General features: G+C 46.3%; 2 protein-coding genes across 4 annotated transcripts; one reads left to right on the top strand and one right to left on the bottom strand.

Moving 5' to 3' along the window:
• The first annotated feature begins 1,337 nt into the window (after positions 1-1,337).
• sema4e (semaphorin 4e) lies at positions 1,338-13,742 on the top strand. 3 transcript variants are annotated; one of them, XM_020467076.2, is made up of 15 exons: positions 1,338-1,805; positions 3,703-4,083; positions 4,359-4,504; positions 8,670-8,729; positions 8,855-8,953; positions 9,055-9,154; positions 9,514-9,624; positions 9,823-9,974; positions 10,104-10,279; positions 11,014-11,170; positions 11,382-11,604; positions 11,690-11,805; positions 11,914-12,077; positions 12,198-12,250; positions 12,324-13,742. In XM_020467076.2, the coding sequence occupies exons 2-15, from the start codon at positions 3,975-3,977 to the stop codon at positions 12,992-12,994; spliced, it is 2,337 nt and encodes a 778-aa protein (XP_020322665.1). In that variant the 5' UTR covers positions 1,338-1,805; positions 3,703-3,974; the 3' UTR covers positions 12,995-13,742. The 3 variants fall into 3 exon arrangements, with proteins under 3 accessions (XP_020322665.1, XP_031665591.1, XP_020322666.1); XM_031809731.1 differs by having other exon boundaries at positions 1,354-1,805; positions 3,021-4,083; XM_020467077.2 differs by having other exon boundaries at positions 1,354-1,805; positions 3,623-4,083.
• A 422-nt stretch (positions 13,743-14,164) lies between these two features.
• LOC109874556 (cactin-like) lies at positions 14,165-24,432 on the bottom strand. Its single transcript, XM_020466526.2, has 10 exons — positions 24,019-24,432; positions 22,551-23,217; positions 22,315-22,410; positions 22,051-22,196; positions 21,715-21,877; positions 17,874-17,988; positions 17,408-17,600; positions 17,148-17,267; positions 16,606-16,937; positions 14,165-16,510 (listed from the first exon to the last, which is right to left on the bottom strand). The coding sequence occupies exons 1-10, from the start codon at positions 24,306-24,308 to the stop codon at positions 16,020-16,022; spliced, it is 2,613 nt and encodes an 870-aa protein (XP_020322115.1). The 5' UTR covers positions 24,309-24,432; the 3' UTR covers positions 14,165-16,019.
• Between the last annotated feature and the right edge of the window lie 85 nt (positions 24,433-24,517).

Here is a 24,517-nt window from a genome sequence, read left to right on the forward strand (position 1 = left end):
AAATAAGTATTGTTGTAGGAACTGTCTTCATTAGCATTTGTAGTATTGTGTTGTCAAAGGGAGCGTGATATTTCAGTCATTTTTATGTCAGACCTGTCGGGACTCGCCTGTTTTTCACGAGAGAGCGCGCTCATCTTTTCTACCTCACTCACAGCCTGGTCTCATAGACTAGACATAACATAGTAAATGTAAATCCGAGACGCTAAAATGTGTATGATATGTTACGTTTGTTATGGTTCCAAAAGACAGATGGTTACTTAAAACCTCTTAAGGATGGATCTGCCTCTTTTTTTTCCACCTGAAATGACATACTCAAATCTAACTGCCTGTAGCTCAGGCCCTGAAGCAAGGCTATACATATTCTTGGTGCCATTTGAAAGGAAACACTTTGAAGTTTGTACGTGAAAGGAATGTAGGAGAATATATCACAATAGATCTGGTAAAAGATAATACAAAGAAAAAAACAACCGTTCTTTTGTAATTTTTTTTGCACCATCATCTTTGAAATGCAAGAGAAAGGCCATAATGTATTATTTCAGGCCAGGTGCAATATAGATTTTGGCCACTAGGTGGCAGCAGTATATGTGCAAAGTTTTAGACTAATCCAATGAGCCATTGCATTTCTGTTCAAAATGTTGTATCAAGACTGCCCCAAAAATGCCTAAGTTTAAAAAAAACAAATATGTTCAAAATTGTGCACTCTCCTCAAACAATAGCATGTACTATTAGATTGCAGTTAGATTAACAAGAATTTAAGCTTTCTGCCAATATCAGATATGTCTATGTCCTGGGACATTTTCTTGTTACTTACAGCCTTATGCTAATCGCATTAGCCTATGTTAGCTCAACCGTCCTGTGGAAGCGACACCGATCCCGAAGTTAAGGCAAAAACGTAAGTAGGTTGGTTAGGGTTGATGGGTGGGCCCAAAGGTTGAGAGTTCAAATCTCATCATGGACAACCTTAGCATTTTAGCTAATTAGCAACTTTAACTACTTACTACTTTCTTGCTACTTTGCAACTACTTAACATGTTAGCTAACCCTTCCCCTAACTTTAACCCTTAACCTAACTCCTGAACTTTACCCTAACCCTAACCCCTAGCCAACATATCACATGTTTTGCACAGTGGAGGCTGGTGAGAGGAGCTATAGGAGGACGAGCTCATTGTAATGTTTCAAATGTAATAAATGGAACGGTATCTCAAATATCATACATATGGAATCCACCTTTGACTCCATTCAATGTCTTCTATTCCAGCCATTACAATGAGCCCATCCTCCTATAGCTCCTCCCACCAGTTTTAAAGCACGTTTTACAAATTTGCTACATATTGTACATTTTGCAAATAGTAACATATAAACGAAATTGTAATTCATAGCATAATATACAAAATGGGTGATGGACATCCACAAATTAATACATACCATATGAAATGTAACATATTATACTAAAAGGAATTGCTCGGAATATATGTACAGAATAATACGAAATGCTCAGAGACCAGGTTGCTCAATCAGAGGGAATAATCTGGCATGCTGACGGAGCCATAGCAGCAGCGGTATCTATTCAGGTCCTTCACCGCGGGATCTGAGCGCCTTAACTTTTCCCAACAATATATCCGACAACAACAGTCCCTTTCAACGGATCCGACAGAGACAGAAGGGGGAACAAGGACAGCCGTTTAGCCACTGCCTCTTTGTGGAAAGCGCTTGGCTGTGGGTTTGTACTGTGTTTGAACCAAAGAGCAACCAGACCTGGGCAGTTTCTTGTACACACTCGAGAAAGAACACCTTTCACCTTTAAAGGTAGGTTTAGTCTCTGATTAATATCTTTTTTAAGGTATATTTTTGTTACATTTGTTATAAATGTATAGTGGGCATAATGAATTTGAGCCTTGATACGTGTGAACAAATTATAAACTCTCACAAATGCTAAACTACTGCGTGCATTTATTTCTGCCCATATGCACCAGACAGGTGACTGATAGGGGACAGAAGTAGAGTAGCTGTTTCCTGTTTTGAGTTACGCAATAGTTTATTACTTTAACTTGTTTGCCAACAGCTGAGGTATTAGGTATGACATTTTATAATAATTAGTTTTTTAAATGTGTTTTAAATGCAACTTTTATTTAACTAGGCAAGCCAGTAAGAACAAATTATTATTTACAATCACGGCCAAACCCGGACGACGCTCGGGCCATTTGTGCTCGGCCCTATGGGACTCCCAATCACGGCCGGATGTGACACAGTCCACAACGTTACACCATTCACTGCTGAAGTTTGTCAATATGTCAGGGTATAAACTATTTGGACAAAGAAATGCATTAAACTACACAGGAAGGTTTTTTTCTGCAGTTGCACCACTCACAGACATGCAAACAGACATGTCTCTTATTAGAGATGTGTCTAAATATGAATGCCATTGGTGTAGCCGCAGCATGTGCAGATGTGTTAACCAATGGAGCCTCTTGCCTCAGGGGTAGATATGTGAAACATCTGTGACATGCATTATGTGACATGCTGTGAGTAATCTGCTACACAACCAGCACTCTGACTAATGACACTCCTGGACACACCCACCGTAGTGGGGAAATCCGATCCTCAAAAGGGTTGACTTGCAACATTTACAGAACAAGATTGTACAACTGCCAATGTTCTTGTGATGGTAGACCTGGGTTAGTTGTATTTGTGTGTGTGGACATGTTTAACTACACGTGTGGGGACCAGAAGTCCCCACAACAGTAGCACACAAACCAACATTTGACCAACGGTGGACATTTTTCCACCCTCTACAAGGAAAAAGGCTATTTCTAAGGGATTTAGGGTTAGAATTAGAGTTGAGGGTTAAAGATTATGTTCGGGTTAGGTTTAGAGGTTAGGGAAAATAGGATTTTGAATGGAATCAATTGTGTTAGTAAAACAAGACTGTGTGAATTGTTTTTCACAATTTGTACCGCTATTTCCCCTGTCCACACAGGATTTGGTATTCTGTGAGGATCTCTTTTTGTGTGGTTTTGTTAGGTCCAGACGAGTTGAAGTCGACACTCCTGCACCCTACTGAAAGCCTTTCATGCCCTCACATTACCATCACTATGGCTGTGACAGAGTTACTGCTGCGCAGACCGTAGCTCACATCACGCTCTTTAACCATACCTTTCTCTAGCTCTTCTCTTTCTTTCTCTCCCTCAAAATATGTCCCCCCTCTCCAGTGTTTCTCTCGCTTTCTCTCTTGCTCTCTCTCTCTCAGATGGGCCAAAGCAGTTAGCGGGCCAGTGCCTGTGCCTTTTCCCCATGCTTATCCATCTTACCATAGACCCCCCCCCCCCCCCCCCCCCCTCTCTCTCAGATGGGCCAAAGCAGCTAGCGGGCCAGTGCCTGTGCCTTTTCCCCATGCTATCCATCTTACCATAGACCCCCCCCCCCCTCTCTCTCAGATGGGCCAAAGCAGCTAGCGGGCCAGTGCCTGTGCCTTTTCCCCATGCTATCCATCTTACCATAGACCCCCCCCCCCCCCCCTCTCTCTCAGATGGGCCAAAGCAGCTAGCGGGCCAGTGCCTGTGCCTTTTCCCCATGCTATCCATCTTACCATAGACCCCCCCCCCCCCCCTCTCTCTCTCTCTCAGGTCCGTGCCATCCATCTTACCATAGACCCCCCTCCTCTCTCTCTCTCTTTCTCTCTCCTCCCTCTCTCTCTCTCTCTCAGGTCCGTGCCATCCATCTTACCATGGACTCCCTGCTGACAGAGGCCTGTAGAGAGATCAGAAGCCTGTGCTGGAGACTGGCTCAATCACACAGCCATCTATCCTCTGAGCACAAAGTAGGCCTAACACGTAGCCTGGGTCTATGAGTGCCTCCTGCCTTCTCTCTACCGGACTGGATTTAACACAAACTGGACTGGATTTAACACAGACTGGACTGGATTTCCTTTTAAGAGCCATTTGAGGAACTAAATTACATTTTGACAAGGAATAAGCCATGTATCCTCTAGTGGTCGTAAGTTTCTTTTGGCTTCTCCCTCTCGCTCTGACGCTGGACGCCCATTCGCCACTGGACTGCGTTCCGCGTAAAACTGTACCCTATCATAGTAAGTACTGCTCTTGCATTTAAGTGCGTCCATCAATATTTATTCACTGCTTCTGTCTATACTGTTTGTGAATATATGTACATATTATATTACTGGTACAGCCACAACCAGGTGTCATTTGGATTAGGGGAAGGTTTATGTAACTGTCATATGTGTCAAAAAATAGTTTACATAAATATCATCCGGTGTAACTGCAGGTGTCTTTGTGAGTAACTATTGGTGTCATTCTGTATGACTTCCTGTATCATTCAATGTCACTCATTCTGCTGTACTAGGAGAGAATGGTCGTATGTTCGGTGAAGAGGGTGTGTGGAACTACTCCACCATGCTGCTGAGAGAGGACCTGGGTCTTTTGCTGCTGGGAGCCAGGGAGAACATCTACGCCCTGGACATCAACAACATCTCCAACAAGAAGTCCTCTGTAAGAACACTGAAGTATTACAGTTTAACAGATTGCTTTGGCACTTACACTGACAGCTATGAAATTATGTCCTGGAAGACTCATGTCTCATGTTCAACATGCCTTTGCAGCAGCGACTCTTCCTGGTGTTGGGTTCTAAATGAAGAGTAAAAACTCTTGGACGATTAGAAAATCTCAAACCAAGTTTATTCACCCAATGGGTCACACAGCTGCATAAGACCAAGACATTCACACGAGCATTGGTATTTAACCCTTCCTCCTATGCTGAGTCTCCTGATAAACATCTGAACAGCCAATGCATCTCTGTTGCTAGACAGAACAGATATCTGTTCTTCCTCACTTCATCTGACCTGACCTCGACCCAAATTCCTCACTCCTCCCCAACTCACGGCTGTCCTTTTGACTTGTACCAGATTGTGGCCCTTCTCCTTTCCATAGGAGCCCCAGTGTCTAACAATAACATATTCTGACAGTTTAAACACTTTTAAAAACATTACAATACAGTCACAGATTTCACAACACGCTGTGTGCCCTCAGGCCCCTACTCCGCCACTACCATATATCTACAGTACAAAATCTGTGTGTGTGTGTGTGTATAAATGTGTCTGTGCCTATGTGTGTGTGTGTGTGTGTATAAATGTGTCTGTGCCTATGTGTGTGTGTGTGTGTGTATAAATGTGTCTGTGCCTATGTGTGTGTGTGTGTGTGTGTATAAATGTGTCTGTGCCTATGTGTGTGTGTGTGTGTGTATAAATGTGTCTGTGCCTATGTGTGTGTGTGTGTATAAATGTGTCTGTGCCTATGTGTGTGTGTGTGTGTGTGTGTGTATAAATGTGTCTGTGTGTGTGTGTGTATAAATGTGTCTGTGCCTATGTGTGTGTGTGTGTGTGTATAAATGTGTCTGTGCCTATGTGTGTGTGTGTGTATAAATGTGTCTGTGCCTATGTGTGTGTGTGTGTGTATAAATGTGTCTGTGCCTATGTGTGTGTGTGTGTGTATAAATGTGTCTGTGCCTATGTGTGTGTGTATAAATGTGTCTGTGCCTATGTGTGGTGTGTGTGTGTGTGTGTGTGTGTGTGTGTATAAATGTGTCTGTGCCTATGTGTGTGTGTGTGTGTATAAATGTGTCTGTGCCTATGTGTGTGTGTGTGTATAAATGTGTCTGTGCCTATGTGTGTGTGTGTGTATAAATGTGTCTGTGCCTATGTGTGTGTGTGTGTATAAATGTGTCTGTGCCTATGTGTGTGTGTGTGTGTGTGTATAAATGTGTCTGTGCCTATGTGTGTGTGTGTGTATAAATGTGTGTGTGTATAAATGTATCTGTGCCTATGTGTGTGTGTGTGTGTATAAATGTGTCTGTGCCTATGTGTGTGTGTGTGTGTGTATAAATGTGTCTGTGCCTATGTGTGTGTGTGTGTATAAATGTATCTGTGCCTATGTGTGTGTGTGTGTGTGTGTGTATAAATGTGTCTGTGCCTATGTGTGTGTGTGTGTTTATAAATGTGTCTGTGCCTATGTGTGTGTGTGTGTGTGTATAAATGTGTCTGTGCCTATGTGTGTGTGTGTGTATAAATGTGTCTGTGCCTATGTGTGTGTGTGTGTATAAATGTGTCTGTGCCTATGTGTGTGTGTGTGTGTGTGTGTATAAATGTGTCTGTGCCTATGTGTGTGTGTGTGTATAAATGTGTGTGTGTATAAATGTATCTGTGCCTATGTGTGTGTGTGTGTATAAATGTGTCTGTGCCTATGTGTGTGTGTGTGTGTGTATAAATGTGTCTGTGCCTATGTGTGTGTGTGTGTATAAATGTATCTGTGCCTATGTGTGTGTGTGTGTATAAATTTGTCTGTGCCTATGTGTGTGTGTGTGTGTATAAATGTGTCTGTGCCTATGTGTGTGTGTGTGTGTGTGTATAAATGTGTCTGTGCCTATGTGTGTGTGTGTGTGTGTATAAATGTGTCTGTGCCTATGTGTGTGTGTGTGTATAAATGTGTCTGTGCCTATGTGTGTGTGTGTGTGTGTTGTGTGTATAAATGTGTCTGTGTGTGTGTGTGTATAAATGTGTCTGTGCCTATGTGTGTGTGTGTGTGTGTATAAATGTGTCTGTGCCTATGTGTGTGTGTGTATAAATGTGTCTGTGCCTATGTGTGTGTGTGTGTATAAATGTGTCTGTGCCTATGTGTGTGTGTGTGTGTATAAATGTGTCTGTGCCTATGTGTGTGTGTATAAATGTGTCTGTGCCTATGTGTGTGTGTGTGTGTGTGTGTGTGTGTGTGTGTATAAATGTGTCTGTGCCTATGTGTGTGTGTGTGTATAAATGTGTCTGTGCCTATGTGTGTGTGTGTGTGTATAAATGTGTCTGTGCCTATGTGTGTGTGTGTGTGTGTGTGTATAAATGTGTCTGTGCCTATGTGTGTGTGTGTTTATAAATGTGTCTGTGCCTATGTGTGTGTGTGTGTGTGTATAAATGTGTCTGTGCCTATGTGTGTGTGTGTGTATAAATGTGTCTGTGCCTATGTGTGTGTGTGTGTATAAATGTGTCTGTGCCTATGTGTGTGTGTGTGTGTGTGTGTATAAATGTGTCTGTGCCTATGTGTGTGTGTGTGTATAAATGTGTGTGTGTATAAATGTATCTGTGCCTATGTGTGTGTGTGTGTATAAATGTGTCTGTGCCTATGTGTGTGTGTGTGTGTGTGTGTATAAATGTGTCTGTGCCTATGTGTGTGTGTGTGTATAAATGTATCTGTGCCTGTGTGTGTGTGTGTATAAATTTGTCTGTGCCTATGTGTGTGTGTGTGTGTATAAATGTGTCTGTGCCTATGTGTGTGTGTGTGTGTATAAATGTGTCTGTGCCTATGTGTGTGTGTGTGTATAAATGTGTCTGTGCCTGTGTGTGTGTGTGTGTATAAATGTATCTGTGCCTATGTGTGTGTGTGTGTGTGTATAAATGTGTCTGTGCCTATGTGTGTGTGTGTGTGTATAAATGTGTCTGTGCCTATGTGTGTGTGTGTGTGTGTGTGTGTATAAATGTATCTGTGCCTATGTGTGTGTGTGTGTTTGTGTGTGTATAAATGTGTCTGTGCCTATGTGTGTGTGTGTGTGTATAAATGTGTCTGTGCCTATGTGTGTGTGTGTGTGTGTGTGTATAAATGTATCTGTGCCTATGTGTGTGTGTGTGTGTGTGTGTGTGTGTGTGTGTGTGTATAAATGTATCTGTGCCTATGTGTGTGTGTGTGTGTATAAATGTGTCTGTGCCTGTGTGTGTGTGTGTATAAATGTGTCTGTGCCTATGTGTGTGTGTGTGTGTGTGTATAAATGTGTCTGTGCCTATGTGTGTGTGTGTATAAATGTGTCTGTGCCTATGTGTGTGTGTGTGTGTGTATAAATGTGTCTGTGCCTATGTGTGTGTGTGTGTGTGTGTATAAATGTGTCTGTGCCTATGTGTGTGTGTGTGTGTGTGTATAAATGTGTGTGTGTGTGTGTGTGTGTGTGTGTGTGTGTGTGTGTGTGTGTGTGTGTGTGTGTGTGTATAAATGTATGTGTGTGTGTGTGTGTGTGTGTGTGTGTGTGTGTATAAATGTATCTGTGTGTGTGTGTGTGTGTGTGTGTGTGTGTGTGTGTGTGTGTGTGTGTATAAATGTATCTGTGTGTGTGTGTGTGTGTGTGTGTGTGTGTGTGTGTGTGTGTGTGTGTATAAATGTATCTGTGCCTGTGTGTGTGTGTGTGTGTGTGTGTGTGTGTGTGTGTGTGTGTGTGTGTGTGTATAAATGTATCTGTGTGTGTGTGTGTGTGTGTGTGTGTGTGTGTGTGTGTGTGTGTGTGTGTGTGGCTTCACAGTCCCACTGTTCCATAAGGTGTATTTTTATCTGTTTTTTAAATCTGATTCTACTGCTGCGTCAGTTACTTGATGTGGAATAGAGTTCCATGTAGTCATGGCTCTATGTAGTACTGTGGAATAGAGTTCCATGTAGTCATGGCTCTATGTAGTACTGTGAGCCTCTCATAGTCTGTTCTGGACTTGGGGACTGTGAAGAGACTTCTTGTGGGGCATGCATGGGTGGCCGAGCTATGCACCAGTAGTTCAAACAGACTGCTCGGTGCATTCAACATGTCAATACCTCTCGTAAAGTGTTAATCTTCCAACTTTATCTTCCATGTCATTTTCAGGTAAGTTGGAAAGTGACAGAGAAGCAGCAGAAGGAGTGCAGCTCCAAGGGGAAAAATCAGGTCGGTCCAGACCAGTCAGTGAACTGATGCTTTCTCTGCACATTTCATGGTGCTTTCCCGTTTCATTTCTATATACATATGTGCATTCAATGCAGATAGCTAAATAAGTAGATACTGTGTTGCAGATAGAGTGTCAGAATTACATCAGGGTCCTGCATACGATGGAAGATGGTAGGATGTATGTGTGTGGGACCAAGGCCTTCAACCCAGAGTGTGACTACATGGTGAGTCAATGGAAACACAACAGTCCTTATGATCAACTCCGGTCATAACCTGTAATAGTAGATATAATTCACAAGTGTACCGCTCATCTCTGTCCTTTCAGTCGTACAAAGACGGAGAGTTGACTCTGGAAAACAAGGCAGAGGATGGCAAAGGGAAGTGTCCCTTCGATCCATTCCAGAGATTCTCTTCCATCATGATCGGTGAGTAACTACTCCGGAATTCTGTCAGGAATCCGGGAATATCAATCTCCTTAAAGCCCGAAAACGCTAGGTTAAGTGTTGCAGGTCTGATATTCCTGATCTGATGGCTTGTTTGAGTTGAACCCTCTAGACCCACAATGCGCTCAGGTGAGGACCTGTGCTCAGGTCATGTCTAGATGGGATACAGCTTTTGTCAATTTGACGTTAAAAGTGTTCTCACTTTGTTAGCTAACCCAAACCCTTTTCCTAAACTTAACCTTCTCCTCAAACCTGCTATGTGAATTCTTCTTACATGCTGCATAAGTTCTCCCAACCTGCTACAAAAAGTATGTTTTTGACAAAAGCTATATCTCTTCTAGACAAAACCCTCTATTCAGCCACATCAATGAACTTCCTGGGTTCTGAGCCTGTGGTGATGCGCAGCTCTCCCTCCTCCATACGCACTGAGTTCAAGAGCTCCTGGCTACACGGTAAGACAGTCTTCTTTCAACTCCCTTTTCTTTGTTTTTCAACAAGAGGTTAAGTCTTTATAGCCTGGTCCCCGATCTGTCTGTGCCGTCTTGCCAACTCTTATAATGGAAACATAAGGAGTTGGCAAGACAGCACAAACAGATCCTAGAACAGGCTGAAGTCTTTAGGTTGATGTCTACTACATTTGTCTTTGTCAGAGCCCAACTTCATCTCTATGGCCCAGATGCCAGAGAGTAGGAACAGCTTAACGGGTGATGATGACAAGGTCTACCTGTTCTTCACTGAGACCGCTGTGGAGTACGACTTCTACAGCAAACTGGTGGTGTCCCGCGTAGCACGTGTCTGCAAGGTGTGTGTCCCACGGTGGCATTGAGAATTACTTCTCTCCTTAAGGGGTCTTTGGGTGCTTGTATTCTATGAAGATATACCCTCATTGTCTAATGGCAGCTTCATGTAAATCTCTGTCTCTGTGTTTCAGGGGGACCTTGGGGGCCAGAGGACACTACAGAAGAAGTGGACGTCGTTTCTAAAGGCCCGTGTGGACTGTCCTGTTCTGGAATCCCAGCTACCCTACATCATACAGGACACCTACCGCTGGTGTGAGGAGGGAGACTGGAGAAGCTGTGTGTTCTATGCTGTATTCACATCACAGTCGTAAGTTGAACTCTGAAGTGTGTGTGTGTGTGTGTGTTTTGCTTATGTGAGCACCACGACAGATGGACCTGACTGTGTGTGAGTTTGTGTGTGTGGACCTCTCTGCAGTGTGTGTCTCTAATGCTCTGTGTGGTTGTATTCCAGGGACAGGGTGGACCTCTCTGCAGTGTGTGTCTCTAATGCTCTGTGTGGTTGTATTCCAGGGACAGGGTGGACCTCTCTGCAGTGTGTGTCTCTAATGCTCTGTGTGGTTGTATTCCAGGGACAGGGTGGACCTCTCTGCAGTGTGTGTCTCTAATGCTCTGTGTGGTTGTATTCCAGGGACAGGGTGGACCTCTCTGCAGTGTGTGTCTCTAATGCTCTGTGTGGTTGTATTCCAGGGACAGGGTGGACCTCTCTGCAGTGTGTGTCTCTAATGCTCTGTGTGGTTGTATTCCAGGGACAGGGTGGACCTCTCTGCAGTGTGTATCTCTAATGCTCTGTGTGGTTGTATTCCAGGGACAGGGTGGACCTCTCTGCAGTGTGTATCTCTAATGCTCTGTGTGGTTGTATTCCAGGGACAGGGTGGACCTCTCTGCAGTGTGTGTCTCTAATGCTCTGTGTGGTTGTATTCCAGGGACAGGGTGGACCTCTCTGCAGTGTGTATCTCTAATGCTCTGTGTGGTTGTATTCCAGGGACAGGGTGGACCTCTCTGCAGTGTGTATCTCTAATGCTCTGTGTGGTTGTATTCCAGGGACAGGGTGGACCTCTCTGCAGTGTGTGCATACAGGGTGTTGGACATCGGCAGGGTGTTCTCCGAGGGGAAGTACAAGACCCCGGTAACCGTGGAAACGTCCTTTGTGAAGTGGGTGATGTACAGTGGTGCTGTGCCCTCCCCCAGACCTGGAGCTGTGAGTTAGACTGAATCTTTTCATTTTGTCTTCTCTCTCTCTCTCTCTTCCTGTAACATTTCTTTCATTATGATTTTTATTCACAGTCTATCCCTTCAGATTATCTATAGATTTTCAACAGACCAACCTAACCTTGAAAGTTTCCTGATTAAAGTTGTACGTTCTTCCAGGATTGAATAAACCCTCCCTCCTCTCCCACTCCCCTTTCCAGTGTATAGATGACGAGGCTCGTAACCAGGGAATCAGTCAAAGTCTGGACCTGCCAGACCGGACCCTGCAGTTCATTAGAGACCGGCCCCTCATGGACCAGGCTGTTCTGCCCATCGGAGAGCGCCCCTTGCTGGTCATGAGAGGCACTGCCTTCACACGTATCATAGTACACAGAACACAGGCCCTGGACGGGAAGAAATACCATGTCATGTTCATAGGCACAGGTGTGTGTTTAATAACTCTGAACCGCTGTGTATGGCTTAGTTGCCCACATACAGTATCAGCACTGATGTGTGTTTCGTGTCTCAGAGGGTGGCAGCGTGTTGAAAGCGCTCAACTACGATAAGGAGATGTTCATCATCGAGGAAGTGCAGCTCTTCCAGCCCCGTGAGCCAATCAAAGTCCTCCGTTTCTCCAACACAACGGTAACGTAAAGCTCTATTTCTTGTCTGTCGGCAGCTGAAATCTGCTGTACAGTATGTATGGCAGTGTAACGTGTGTGTGTGTGTGTGTGTGTGTGTGTGTGTGTGTAGGGTCAGCTGTACGCAGGCTCTGAGTACGGTGCTGTTCAGATGCCGTTTAGTAGCTGTGGTCGCTCTCGCACCTGTGTGGACTGTGTCCTGGCCAGAGACCCTTACTGTGTCTGGGACAGAACTACAGCCCAGTGTATCTCCCTGTCTACAGCTAACACAGACAGGTATGGTGCTGCATAAACCAATTGTACTTTTTCCTTTGATTACTTTTAACCCATGTAGAAGAACAGAGATCTGATGTACTGTTGGTTAACTCCCTGAACACCTTCCCGTTTCTGTCTCAGTGAACTGATCCAAAGTTTATGGGTTGGAGACTTCTCTCTCTGCCCCGCCTCAGGTGAGTGTATCTGTGTCTATCTTTTCTGTGTGTGTCTGTCTGTGTGTTTTCTAACCAATACATTCTCTTCCAGACCCTGTGAAGATTGTTAATCAGACCATGTGGCTGGGTGGCAACGTGAAGCTCCAGTGCCCCCCCACTTCCAACCTGGCAGAGACCCACTGGGTGAAAGACTCTCTTCCCCTGCCCTCCTCGCCCCGCAACCAGATCCTCCGAGACAGCCTCCTTATCCTCAACGCCTCTGCCTCTGACACTGGCCGCTACTGCTGTCTGTCCTTGGAGCGTTCCCACAGCGGGAAGTACACCACCACCGTGGCTGAGTACCAGCTTAGAGTAGGTCTAGAAGGGCTCTCACTCAGACCTGAAGCCCGGACCGAGGGCCCTTCCTTGGCAGCGCTGCAGGTGTCAGTGGCCTTCCTAGCGATTCTGCTGGCTGTCCTGCTGGGGTGGAACCTGTACAAGGGACACCTGCCCCTGCCTGGGCCCTGTGGGAGAGTAATAGGAGCAGGGAGAGGGCAGAACCAAGGTGCCCCAGAGGAGGGGGCTGCTCACATTGCCGTGGCCCACCTAGAGGTCTCAGAGCCTGGGGAGGCGGAGAGCAAGGCCCTGGTGTCTGGAGAAGGAAACTGCACCAGTAATAACAACCACTCTACTGGGGAGGTGGCATTAGGAGGGGGTGAGGAGGGGGAAGCCGGAGTTACTTTCCCCTCATTGCAGTTCATTGATGATGAATCAGAGATATGATCTTACTGCCAATGGTATTTCAGTTTGCTTCATTTTTTGACTGTATGCAGTCAGAATTCAACGGGACTGAACAGTACGCAGCAGATAAACTGTGACTAGATCGGACCAACACACCTGTAATGTTTTGTACAAAGTGGTTGGAGGAGAACTGTATTGTTTGTGAAACTATGGTTGCGTTCTGCTGACGTGACATCATTGACTGTGTCATCGACTGACAGATTGCTATAACATATGTGGTTAGCTGATATGTTAAATACCTATCCGAGCGTTGTAAGATCTGGCAGGCGTCAGCAACGCGGGAGCAGAGGAACACACCCTATGATTCTGTTACCAGCCAATCAGACCCAGCTTTTCCTGCTCTAGTGCTGGATTGGTCAAGTTGAACTGTGGTGGAGGGGACTGGTTATCAAACTTTGCTTAGATTTACGAGCACCTAAAGCATTAGAAACTTGTGACCCACTCAAATGAACAACCATCTCTGCCGGTATCCAACACCCACCTCTAACAAGCATTGAGAGAGAACTACAAGGATAGGTAGGAATTATCCTAATTAAATTAATAGGATTGATATGACAATGTTTTACTATCTTATTTTTCTCAGTGAATCATCCACTTTATTCCAGAATGTTTTGTTAGGTGGTCCCTCTCTCTCGTGCCATTTCTAACCTGTCTAAGTACGTGCCTTCTCAGGATCCTGTTAACTGTATCGTGTCAGTGTTGTCTTTATTAAAACTCTTTCTACTTTCATTGTTTTTGGTGTCACCAATGTGTGTGTATATAGAATAGCCAATAGGCTTGACAGGTTTCCACCTGGGGCAGGAGTGGACTTGCTAACATTGGGGGTTAATTAGTCTTAAATGAAACAGCTGTGGATAGGTCAGCGTTACAGTTAGGGATGGATTCAATCTGTATCGCTGAAGTTCAGCGCTATAGTGGCCAAATCTTCAATTGTGAAAACATATGCAGAGTTTATGGTGAATGAGATTACAGATGGAATCCTGCCCTTAGCCAATGGTAAAGGAGATGCTTTACTCAGTGATGTTGACATCCTGACTGAGGCATACTTAATGCCACTGAGGAAAATGTAAGTTAAGATGTTTCTTTAATTTAATATGATTTATTAGACAGTTTTACCTCTAACAGCTCTGATTGCATCAAATGGAAGCCAGCGAGGAAAATAATCTTTAATATGTCATTTCAGAGACAGGTACAGTTGAAGTTCATATACACTTAGGTTGGAGTCATTAAAACTCAACAAATGTCTTGTTAACAAACTACAGTTTTGGGCAGTTAGGACATTACAAGTCATTTTTCCAATTGTTTAGACAGATTATTTCACTTATTCCACTGTATCACAATTCCAGTGGGTCAGAAGTTTACATACACTAAGTTGACTGCCTTTAAACAGGTAGGAAAATTCCAGAAAACGATGTCATGGCCTTAGAAGCTTCTGATAGGCTAATTGACATCATTTGAGTCAATTGGAGGTGTACCTGTGGATGTATTTCAAGGCCTACCTTCAAACTCAGTGCCTCTTTGCTTGACATCATGGGAAAATCAAAAGAAACCACACAAAAAAATAATTATAATAATTATAGACCTCCAAGTCTGATTCATCCTTAGGAGCAATTTCCAAACACCTGAAGGTACCACGTTCATCTGTACAAACAATAGTACGCAAGTATAAACACCATGGGACCATGCAGCCGTCATACCACTCAGGAAGGAGACGCGTTCAGTATCCTAGAGATGAACCTGTGTGTGTGTGTGTGTGTGTGTGTGTTCGCCCATGTACTCACATATCCTCTTCCTCAGGCTCCTCTTTGATAATGGGGAAGAGAGGCACACTTGCCCGTTAGGGGAAACAGGTACAAAAGTATCTATATCCTCATAACCTGAAAGGCCGCTCAGCAAGGAAGAAGCCACTGCTCCAAAACCGCCATAAAAAAGCCAGACTACGGTTTGCAACTGCACATGGGAACAAAGATCATACTTTTTGGAGAAATGTCCTCTGGTCTGATGAAACAAAAATAGAACTGTATGGCCATGATGACCATCGTTATGTTTGGAGAGAAAAGGGGGAGGCTTGCAAGTCGAAGAACACCATCCCAACCGTGAAGCACGGGGGTGGTAGCGCCATGTTGTGGGGGTGCTTTGCTGCAGGAGGGACTGGTGCACTTCCCATAATAGATGGCCGCATGAGGGATGAAAATAATGTGGATATATTGAAGCAACATCTCAAGACATCAGTCAGGAAGTTAAAGCTTGGTCGCAAATGGGTCTTCCAAATGGACAATGACCCCAAGCATACTTCCAAAGTTGAGGCAAAATGGCTTAAGGACAACAAAGTCAAGGTATTGTAGTGGCCATCACAAAGCCCTGACCTCAATCCCATAGAAAATGTGCGGGCAGAACTGAAAAAGCGTGTGTAAGCAAGGAGGCCTACAAACCTGACTCAGTTACACCAGCTCTGTCTGGAGGAATGGGCCAAAATTCACCCAACTTATTATAGGAAGCTTGTGGAGGGCTACCTAAAACGCTTGACCCAAGTTAAATAATTTAAAGTCAATGCTACCAAATACTAATTGGAGTGTGTGTAACCTTCTGACCCACTGGGAATGTGACGAAAGAAATAAAAGTTGAAATAAATAATTCTCTACTATTATTCTGACATTTCACATTCTTAAAATAAAGTGGTGATCCTAACTGACCGAAGACAGGGAATTTTTACTAGGATGATTAAATGTCAGGAATTGTGAAAAACTGAGTTTAAATGCATTTGGCTAAGGTGTATGTAAACTTCAACTGTACATTGAAAAGCAGTAGCTGATCAAACAAATGGAAACCATTCTTTGTGACAACGGAATGGTCTGGGTTGCCGTAGTGATAACAAAGAGAAAGGTTAACACTAAGACAACCAATAAAAACACAATAGATACAAAGTACATTAACATTGCATATCTATGGTTAAAACCTGGCAGTCTGAGGTTCCCAGTCTGGGTTGGTGTTGGACAGTTAGCCAGTTCTATCTCCTGTAGCGGTACCTCTTGAAGTGGAACCACAGCTGGAAAATCCCATTGGCGAACTGACAGCGGAACCCATGACGGTGCGAGTACTCCCACTCGCGGTTCACAATCTTAAAGGCAATGTCCTCGTATGGCGGGCCCGCGTGGAACCGCAGAACCCCAAAGTCCTTGTTGTCAGGACTGGGTTCTAGGAAGTACTGCGGCGTGGAACGTTTGTTGATCAGGTCCGGGTAGAAGATGTTGAACTTGTAGCCCTGGACGATCTTAGGCGGAGGGTTGTCGAAGTCGTAATGCGTCTGGTTATATTTGTTCCACTCAAAGCCTGTGTGGACCCTGTTGAAGAAGCGTGGTTTCCGGGGACGGTATTTGTCGGCCCACAGGTACATCTTGCCCGTTAGGGGAAGCTCCACGCTAAACTGAGCCTCGTCCCCGCCCATGCCCTGTTTGGCACGACGCACAAACTCATCCTCCGCATTCTCATTGGCATCACCTGGAGAACAAGAGGAGAGAGAGAGATGAATATGACGATAGGTAGAGATGTCCGAGTGTTTCTGTGTATGGGTGTGTTGATGCAAAGCCACTTACCTGTGACAGCGAGCTGTCTGCGTGAGAGGTGTAGTTTTTGTGTGTCTTCGTCAGGTGTGATGGTGTGTGTGTCCAGCGGTAGCTCTGAGGGCAGCAGCAGGGTGGGACTGTAGCGACCAGAGTCATACTCTGCCTGGCTCTGCTGGATCAAATCCTCCTCGGTCAGAACGGCCTCTACCACCTCACCCTTCTCCTCTCCCTCCTTCTCACCATCTCCCTCTGTGGATGGGCCTGCCACTTGGTCATCCTTCTCTGTTGCGCTCTTCTGATTGGCGGAAGGGGAGGAAGAGGCGGTGCCAGGCTCCTTTGAGGGAGGGTCTTCTTTCTCGGTCCTGTGGAGAAGAAACAGAGGAGGCAAAGGTCAAACCTTGTGTACATGAGCATGTAAAGAAAGAGGTTGAAGGTGAAACCTCTGTGTGTGTGTGTGTGTGTGTGTGTGTGTGTGTGTGTGTGTGTGTGTGTGTGTGTGTGTGGTGTGTGTGTGTGTGTGTGCGGTGTGTTCGGTGTGTGTGTGTGTGTGTGGTGTCCGTCCATGTACTCACACATCCTCTTCCTCAGGCTCCTCTTTGATAATGGGGAAGAGAGGCACACTCTCCACTCCCTGCTCCTGTTTCAACTTGAACAGCTTCTGACGCAACACATCCTGGTGCCTCTCTCTCAACCTATAACACAGATAGGGATGGTTAACACACACACACACCGCACACACACACACACACACACCGAACACACACACACACACACACACAAATGCCAGAGACCGGTAGGGTAAGTGTGCATACCCACACACACCGGTCCTCACCGTGCTCGGCCCATGTAGACCCTGACTTGCTGCATCAGACTCTCCCAGTATCCTATGTCCAGGTTGGATCCCCCAGCTCGGATCTTAGTCTCCATGTTGAGGTTCAGCGCCTGGAGCTGGCTGTAGGTCTTTCCCTTAAACACTATCTGAACATCGGTGCTCACTGACGTGTTAATGCCATCACGACGGTCACCTGGGGACGAGGTAGACAGTCAACTACCCAGAAAACATCAGACGCGGGCTGCGCAAGACATGGCCCCATATTCCCCATAGAGTACACTACTTTTGACCAGGGGACCATTTTGGACACATCCTAGGAGAGGGACAAGGGGAGAAGTGCCTAGGTGTAGGCACAGAGGATAGAGGTTGATGGTGGAATGCCAAATCAGAATATGGGCCAATGAGAGAGCGCGCTACTGAGATGTTACTGTAGTTTGGCCTATCGGAGGTGGTGGTGCTGCTGTACCTGGGCCTTTTCCAGATGCCTCCAGTTTCCGGAGCTTGCTGATCTCGTCCTCTGTGATGGTGGTCATGTCCCTCCAGTAGTCCACATTCTTGCCCTGCTCCAGCTCCATGTACACCTACAGGGAAAATGCACACACACACACGTCACACACAGACATGTCACGCAGTCTCTCTCTTCCGCTACAAACCACAATTGATAGAAACAGTTCTAAGAACATTGAACAAAGCGTCACACAAACACACCAGGGTTTCAGTTAGGAAAATGTGGTGCCGGACAACCTGACAGGCAAAACATGTACCGGTATTTACCAGACATCCTAATGCATTGTCTGTGTGACGCATCAGACCGTCCACCCAATTCATCTTAACAGAATATAAATGAGCCAGTAAAGTTGTAAAAAAAATATATATAACAATGTTCTTATACCAAAATGACAGGTTTTATTGAAAAGCAAAACATTTTCCATTGCATCTTTACCCCTTCTAGAAATCAGAAATTAATATATATTTTTAAAGATGAAAAAGACATTTAGCCTAGAACAAGTCATCTACACAGTAATAATTTGCGAGCGACCTGTCCTATAGGCTGTTTCTATGAACTGTTTTATTAATAAAGAAAATAACTGCTGTTTTCAAATACAATCTAGGCCTCTCTAATTTAACTGTTCATTTGAAAGAGGCCTAATAAATAACAACTGGGGAGAGGTGTTGGAGGAACACCAGGGTCTGCCCCACTCCCACTGCCATTCAGCACCACAGCAGGGGAAAGAGGCTTAATAAATAACAACTGGGGAGAGGTGTTGGAGGAACACCAGGGTCTGCCCCACTCCCACTGCCATTCAGCACCACAGCAGGGGAAAGAGGCCTAATAAATAACAACTGGGGAGAGGTGTTGGAGGAACACCAGGGTCTGCCCCACTCCCACTGCCATTCAGCACCACAGCAGGGGAAAGAGGCCTAATAAATAACAACTGGGGAGAGGTGTTAGAGGAACACCAGGGTTTGCCCCACTCCCACTGCCATTCAGCACCACAGCAGGGGAAAGAGGCCTAATAAATAACAACTGGGGAGAGGTGTTGGAGGAACACCAGGGCCGGTCTGCCATTCAGCACCACAGCAGGGGAAAGAGGCCTAATAAATAACAACTGGGGAGAGGTGTTGGAGGAACACCAGGGCCGGTCTGCCATTCAGCACCACAGCAGGGGAAAGAGGCCTAATAAATAACAACTGGGGAGAGGTGTTGGAGGAACACCAGGGCCGGTCTGCCATTCAGCACCACAGCAGGGGAAAGAGGCCTAATAAATAACAACTGGGGAGAGGTGTTGGAGGAACACCAGGGCCGGTCTGCCATTCAGCACCACAGCAGGGGAAAGAGGCTTAATAAATAACAACTGGGGGGAGGTGTTGGAGGAACACCAGGGCCGGTCTGCCATTCAGCACCACAGCAGGGGAAAGAGGCCTAATAAATAACAACTGGGGAGAGGTGTTGGAGGAACACCAGGGCCGGTCTGCCATTCAGCACCACAGCAGGGGAAAGAGGCTTAATAAATAACAACTGGGGAGAGGTGTTGGAGGAACACCAGGGTCTGCCCCACTCCCACTGCCATTCAGCACCACAGCAGGGAAAAGAGGCCTAATAAATAACAACTGGGGAGAGGTGTTGGAGGAACACCAGGGCCGGTCTGCCATTCAGCACCACAGCAGGGGAAAGAGGCTTAATAAATAACAACTGGGGAGAGGTGTTGGAGGAACACCAGGGTCTGCCCCACTCCCACTGCCATTCAGCACCACAGCAGGGGAAAGAGGCCTAATAAATAACAACTGGGGAGAGGTGTTGGAGGAACACCAGGGTCTGCCCCACTCCCACTGCCATTCAGCACCACAGCAGGGGAAAGAGGTCTAATAAATAACAACTGGGGAGAGGTGTTGGAGGAACACCAGGGCCGGTCTGCCATTCAGCACCACAGCAGGGGAAAGAGGCTTAATAAATAACAACTGGGGAGAGGTGTTGGAGGAACACCAGGGTCTGCCCCACTCCCACTGCCATTCAGCACCACAGCAGGGGAAAGAGGCCTAATAAATAACAACTGGGGAGAGGTGTTGGAGGAACACCAGGGTCTGCCCCACTCCCACTGCCATTCAGCACCACAGCAGGGGAAAGAGGCCTAATAAATAACAACTGGCGAGAGGTGTTGGAGGAACACCAGGGCCGGTCTGCCCCACTCCCACTGCCATTCAGCACCACAGCAGGGGAAAGAGGCCTAATAAATAACAACTGGGGAGAGGTGTTAGAGGAACACCAGGGTCTGCCCCACTCCCACTGCCATTCAGCACCACAGCAGGGGAAAGAGGCCTAATAAATAACAACTGGGGAGAGGTGTTAGAGGAACACCAGGGCCGGTCTGCCATTCAGCACCACAGCAGGGGAAAGAGGCCTAATAAATAACAACTGGGGAGAGGTGTTGGAGGAACACCAGGGCCGGTCTGCCATTCAGCACCACAGCAGGGGAAAGAGGCTTAATAAATAACAACTGGGGAGAGGTGTTGGAGGAACACCAGGGTCTGCCCCACTCCCACTGCCATTCAGCACCACAGCAGGGGAAAGAGGCCTAATAAATAACAACTGGCGAGAGGTGTTGGAGGAACACCAGGGTCTGCCCCTCTCCCACTGCCATTCAGCACCACAGCAGGGGAAAGAGGCCTAATAAATAACAACTGGGGAGAGGTGTTGGAGGAACACCAGGGCCGGTCTGCCATTCAGCACCACAGCAGGGGAAAGAGGCTTAATAAATAACAACTGGGGAGAGGTGTTGGAGGAACACCAGGGTCTGCCCCACTCCCACTGCCATTCAGCACCACAGCAGGGGAAAGAGGCCTAATAAATAACAACTGGCGAGAGGTGTTGGAGGAACACCAGGGTCTGCCCCACTCCCACTGCCATTCAGCACCACAGCAGGGGAAAGAGGCCTAATAAATAACAACTGGGGAGAGGTGTTGGAGGAACACCAGGGCCGGTCTGCCATTCAGCACCACAGCAGGGGAAAGAGGCTTAATAAATAACAACTGGGGAGAGGTGTTGGAGGAACACCAGGGCCGGTCTGCCATTCAGCACCACAGCAGGGGAAAGAGGCCTAATAAATAACAACTGGGGAGAGGTGTTGGAGGAACACCAGGGCCGGTCTGCCATTCAGCACCACAGCAGGGGAAAGAGGCCTAATAAATAACAACTGGGGAGAGGTGTTAGAGGAACACCAGGGCCGGTCTGCCATTCAGCACCACAGCAGGGGAAAGAGGCCTAATAAATAAAACAATTATCAACCTGATGTTGGATAAGTAAATAAATTCATTAAGGCTGGTTCATTGATAGAAATCTTATTTTACAACGCTCCAGTGAAACCATGCATTTATGAAAGTGCTTGTTTCCAGAGATCAAATGATATCTCTTTAGAGTTCTACTGGATGATAATAAATTATGTTTATTATAATTTGACCTATCTTGGGGTCGTGACTCACGTCATGTGATATACGTGGCTTATTGATAACTACTCTGTTTCCTACTATAGACAGTTGGCTGCCTAGTGAACTGATGTGAATAGTTGGCACACACCCTACACTAACGTCCCAGCAGCTTGAGGATTTATTATGAAGTTTATTTGTTTGCCTTAGAAGTTGGAGAATATCCACCGGTATTTCCATCAATGAATAAATAAAAGCATTTTTTCACAATGGATGTTTTTTGTGTGTTTTTTTACAATTTGGCCAGTAACAATTTTATTTATACGCTTTTCTTATTTTACCAAATGTCGGAATTTACTGTCTAACGGAAACCCTGACACACACACCTTGATGTCTTCAAGCAGGTCGTCCATGTCAGTGACGGTGAGTCCATTGAGGAAGGTGTAAGGTTCGTGCATCTCCACAGCCAGGTCGTCATCCTCAGCACTGATGTACTTAGCCAACAGGTCTATGGGCTTAGCACGGCCGTCACGGATACGGATCTTAGACCTAAACACACAAACATCTATGAGTTAGAGGTCTGCACACAAATCCACATCAGCAAACACCAGAGCAGTGAGATGTTGTTTATGTACCAGGCTGTTTTCAAGTGAGTATATGGAACCATGTGAGGTTGAGGGTTAGGGTTACAGGGGGACGGTAATGAAGGTGTCACCACTCACCGTAGCTTGGCCTGGTGCAGGTGGAAGTTATCCTCTTGTTCTGCCCAGGTTTTGAAATGCTCTGCCTCCTTCTCTCTCTGCAGCATCTCTAGCTCTGTCTCTCTCATGGCCTTCTCTCTCTCCCTCTCCAGTCGCAGCTGCTTCACCTAAACACAGACAGACACACTTATACACAGTTCCTGCTCTTGCATTGCATTCTCCATAAGCACATACATTCCTGAACCTATTAAACACACATCAGCTCGTTTTTGCATAGAAGCATACCTTCTGCAGTTCTCTTCGATTCTCCTCCTGGATGCGTTTGTTTCTGTCTTTCAGGTCCTTCTCACCCAGATGGCCAATGCCCTTCCTGTCTAGAGCCTGACCACACCACCACCACCACAGAAACACAGATTATTCAGAGTCTGGTCAGATGTAACCATTGTACTTCTAAAAGGAGGGTGTTGATAGTCCCACATACATCCATTTCTCAAGTGCCCACTCTCCTCTCCCTCTCTTACCTTCTGCCATTTGAAGGTGCCCAGCAGGTTGTTGTCTCCAAAGGGGTTGTCTGCATTGGTATAGCCCATGTACTCCTCACTCCAGCCCATCTTCTCCCTCTTCTTCCTCTCCTTGGCCTCCTTCTTGGCCAGTCGTCTGGCCCTCTTCTCCTCTGGGGTCTCCAGGGCCTTCAGCATCTCTCTCTGGTTCTTCTTCTCATCTCGAGCCGAGGGCCCGGCCTCTCCAGACCCCGGGCTGCCTCCACAGGCCCCGCCCTCCGACCCAGAGCTCTTAGACGAGTCAGAGGAGCCAGAGCGACGTCTTTTCCTATCTTTGTCCCTACCGCTGCTTCCCTCTCTCCTCCCGCGGTTTTCACTCCTCCGGCTGCTTCTCTCTCTGTCTTGACTACTCTCCTCACCTCGGCTTGGGTCCCTCTCTCTGCTTTTCATCCTCTCCCTGATCTGTCGTTCCCTCTCTCTGCTAGGGCTTCTGCTCCCTCTGTCTGCACTCCTCTGCCATCTCCTCTCCCGGTCAATGCTCCCCCCATCCTTCACTCTCTTCTGGTCTGCACTGGACCCTAAATCGTACTGGGACTGGCTGCAGCCCCTCCTCTTCTCTCCTTTGTCTTCTCTTCTGCCTTTCTTTTTCTCTCTTTCCTTCCTCTCCTTTGGATCATCTGAGTCAGAGCTGATGGATAGAAAAATGTAGTTGCAGACATGTGATTTCTTGATTAATATTGTACTTGTTTGACATTTTGCTGCACTGTTATGCGCTAGTAAAACATGCAAAGTTGGAAGCACAATATTGTCTACAATGTCATTGTGTGCTGTAGCATTAAGATTTCCCTTCACTAGAAACAAGGGGCCTACCCCGAACCATGAAAAACAGCCCCAGACCATTATTCCTCCTCCACCAAACTTTATAGTTGGCACTATGCATCTGCCAAACCCAGATTCATTCGTCAGACTGCTAGATGGTGAAGCATGATTCATTACTCAGGAGAACGCGTTTCCACTGCTCCAGAGTCCAATGTCAGCAAGCTTCACACCACTCCAGCCGAAGCTTGTCATTTGCGCATGGTCTTAGGCTTGTGTGCGGCTGCTCGGCCATGGAAACCCATTTCATGAAGCTCCCAACGAAGAGTTCTTGTGCTGACGTTGCTTCCAGAGGCAGTTTGGAACTCGGTAGTGAGTGTTGTAACCGAGGACAGGTGATTGTTATGCGCTTCAGCACTCGGCTGTCCCGTTCTGTGAGCTTGTGTGGACTACGACTTCGCGGCTGAGCCGTTGTTGCTCCTAGACAGTTCCAGTTCACAATAACAGCACTTACAGTTGACCAGGGCAGCTCTAGCAGGGCAGAAATGTGACAAATTGACTTGTTGGAAAGGTGGCATCCTATGACGGTGCCATTTTGAAAGTTACTGAGCTCTTCAGTAAGGCCATTCTACTGCGCATTTTTACTTAATATAACTTAACCTGTCATGTTTACCTGGATCGGTCTTTTGACTTGCCCTTCAGTTTACGTCTCTGGTCGCTGTCTGAGTCGCTTCTCGACCCGGGATGGCCTCTGCTAGGCGGCCATTGTCGCCCCGCAGGTCCACCACTGCTGTCCGAGCTTCCGCTCTCAGAACGCGCAATTCTCCGGGGATTTTGGTTCCGACCCACGGACCGACTCCGGCATCTTTTCTCTTCGGGTGATCGTGATCTACTTATTTTGGACCTGTTTCGGTTCCGACTACGAGAGCCAGAACGGGACCGATGATACTTTTTCGGACCCATGGCAAATGTGTTTCCAAAACGTTGTGGTCCGTTCTACGTCGCGTAAATCGGAGCTGTATAATGATTTTTGTTCGCAGCACACAACTGTAATGTATTTGAGGTGAAGAATCGTTAGGACGTTTACAAACCTAAATATTATCTTCAAAAACACGAAGGGATCCCATCGCATACTAACTTTTACATTGATTTTGTTCGCATTTGTTAATTTA

The sequence above is a fragment of the Oncorhynchus kisutch genome, linkage group LG30 (genome assembly GCF_002021735.2).
Source record: "Oncorhynchus kisutch isolate 150728-3 linkage group LG30, Okis_V2, whole genome shotgun sequence".
NCBI classification, from domain to species: Eukaryota; Metazoa; Chordata; class Actinopteri; order Salmoniformes; family Salmonidae; genus Oncorhynchus; species Oncorhynchus kisutch.

Coding starts and splice junctions, on each gene's coding strand:
- sema4e (XM_020467076.2), top strand. CDS start 3,975: ATGTATCCTCTAGTGGTCGTAAGTTTCTTTTGGCTTCTCCCTCTCGCT. Junction 8,954..9,054: donor ACCCAGAGTGTGACTACATG/GTGAGTCAATGG, acceptor CTGTCCTTTCAG/TCGTACAAAGACGGAGAGTT. Junction 11,806..11,913: donor TCCGTTTCTCCAACACAACG/GTAACGTAAAGC, acceptor GTGTGTGTGTAG/GGTCAGCTGTACGCAGGCTC.
- LOC109874556 (XM_020466526.2), bottom strand. CDS start 24,308: ATGGGTCCGAAAAAGTATCATCGGTCCCGTTCTGGCTCTCGTAGTCGG. Junction 23,218..24,018: donor AAGTCAAAAGACCGATCCAG/GTAAACATGACA, acceptor TCTATCCATCAG/CTCTGACTCAGATGATCCAA. Junction 16,938..17,147: donor GAGCCTGAGGAAGAGGATGT/GTGAGTACATGG, acceptor TCTTCTCCACAG/GACCGAGAAAGAAGACCCTC.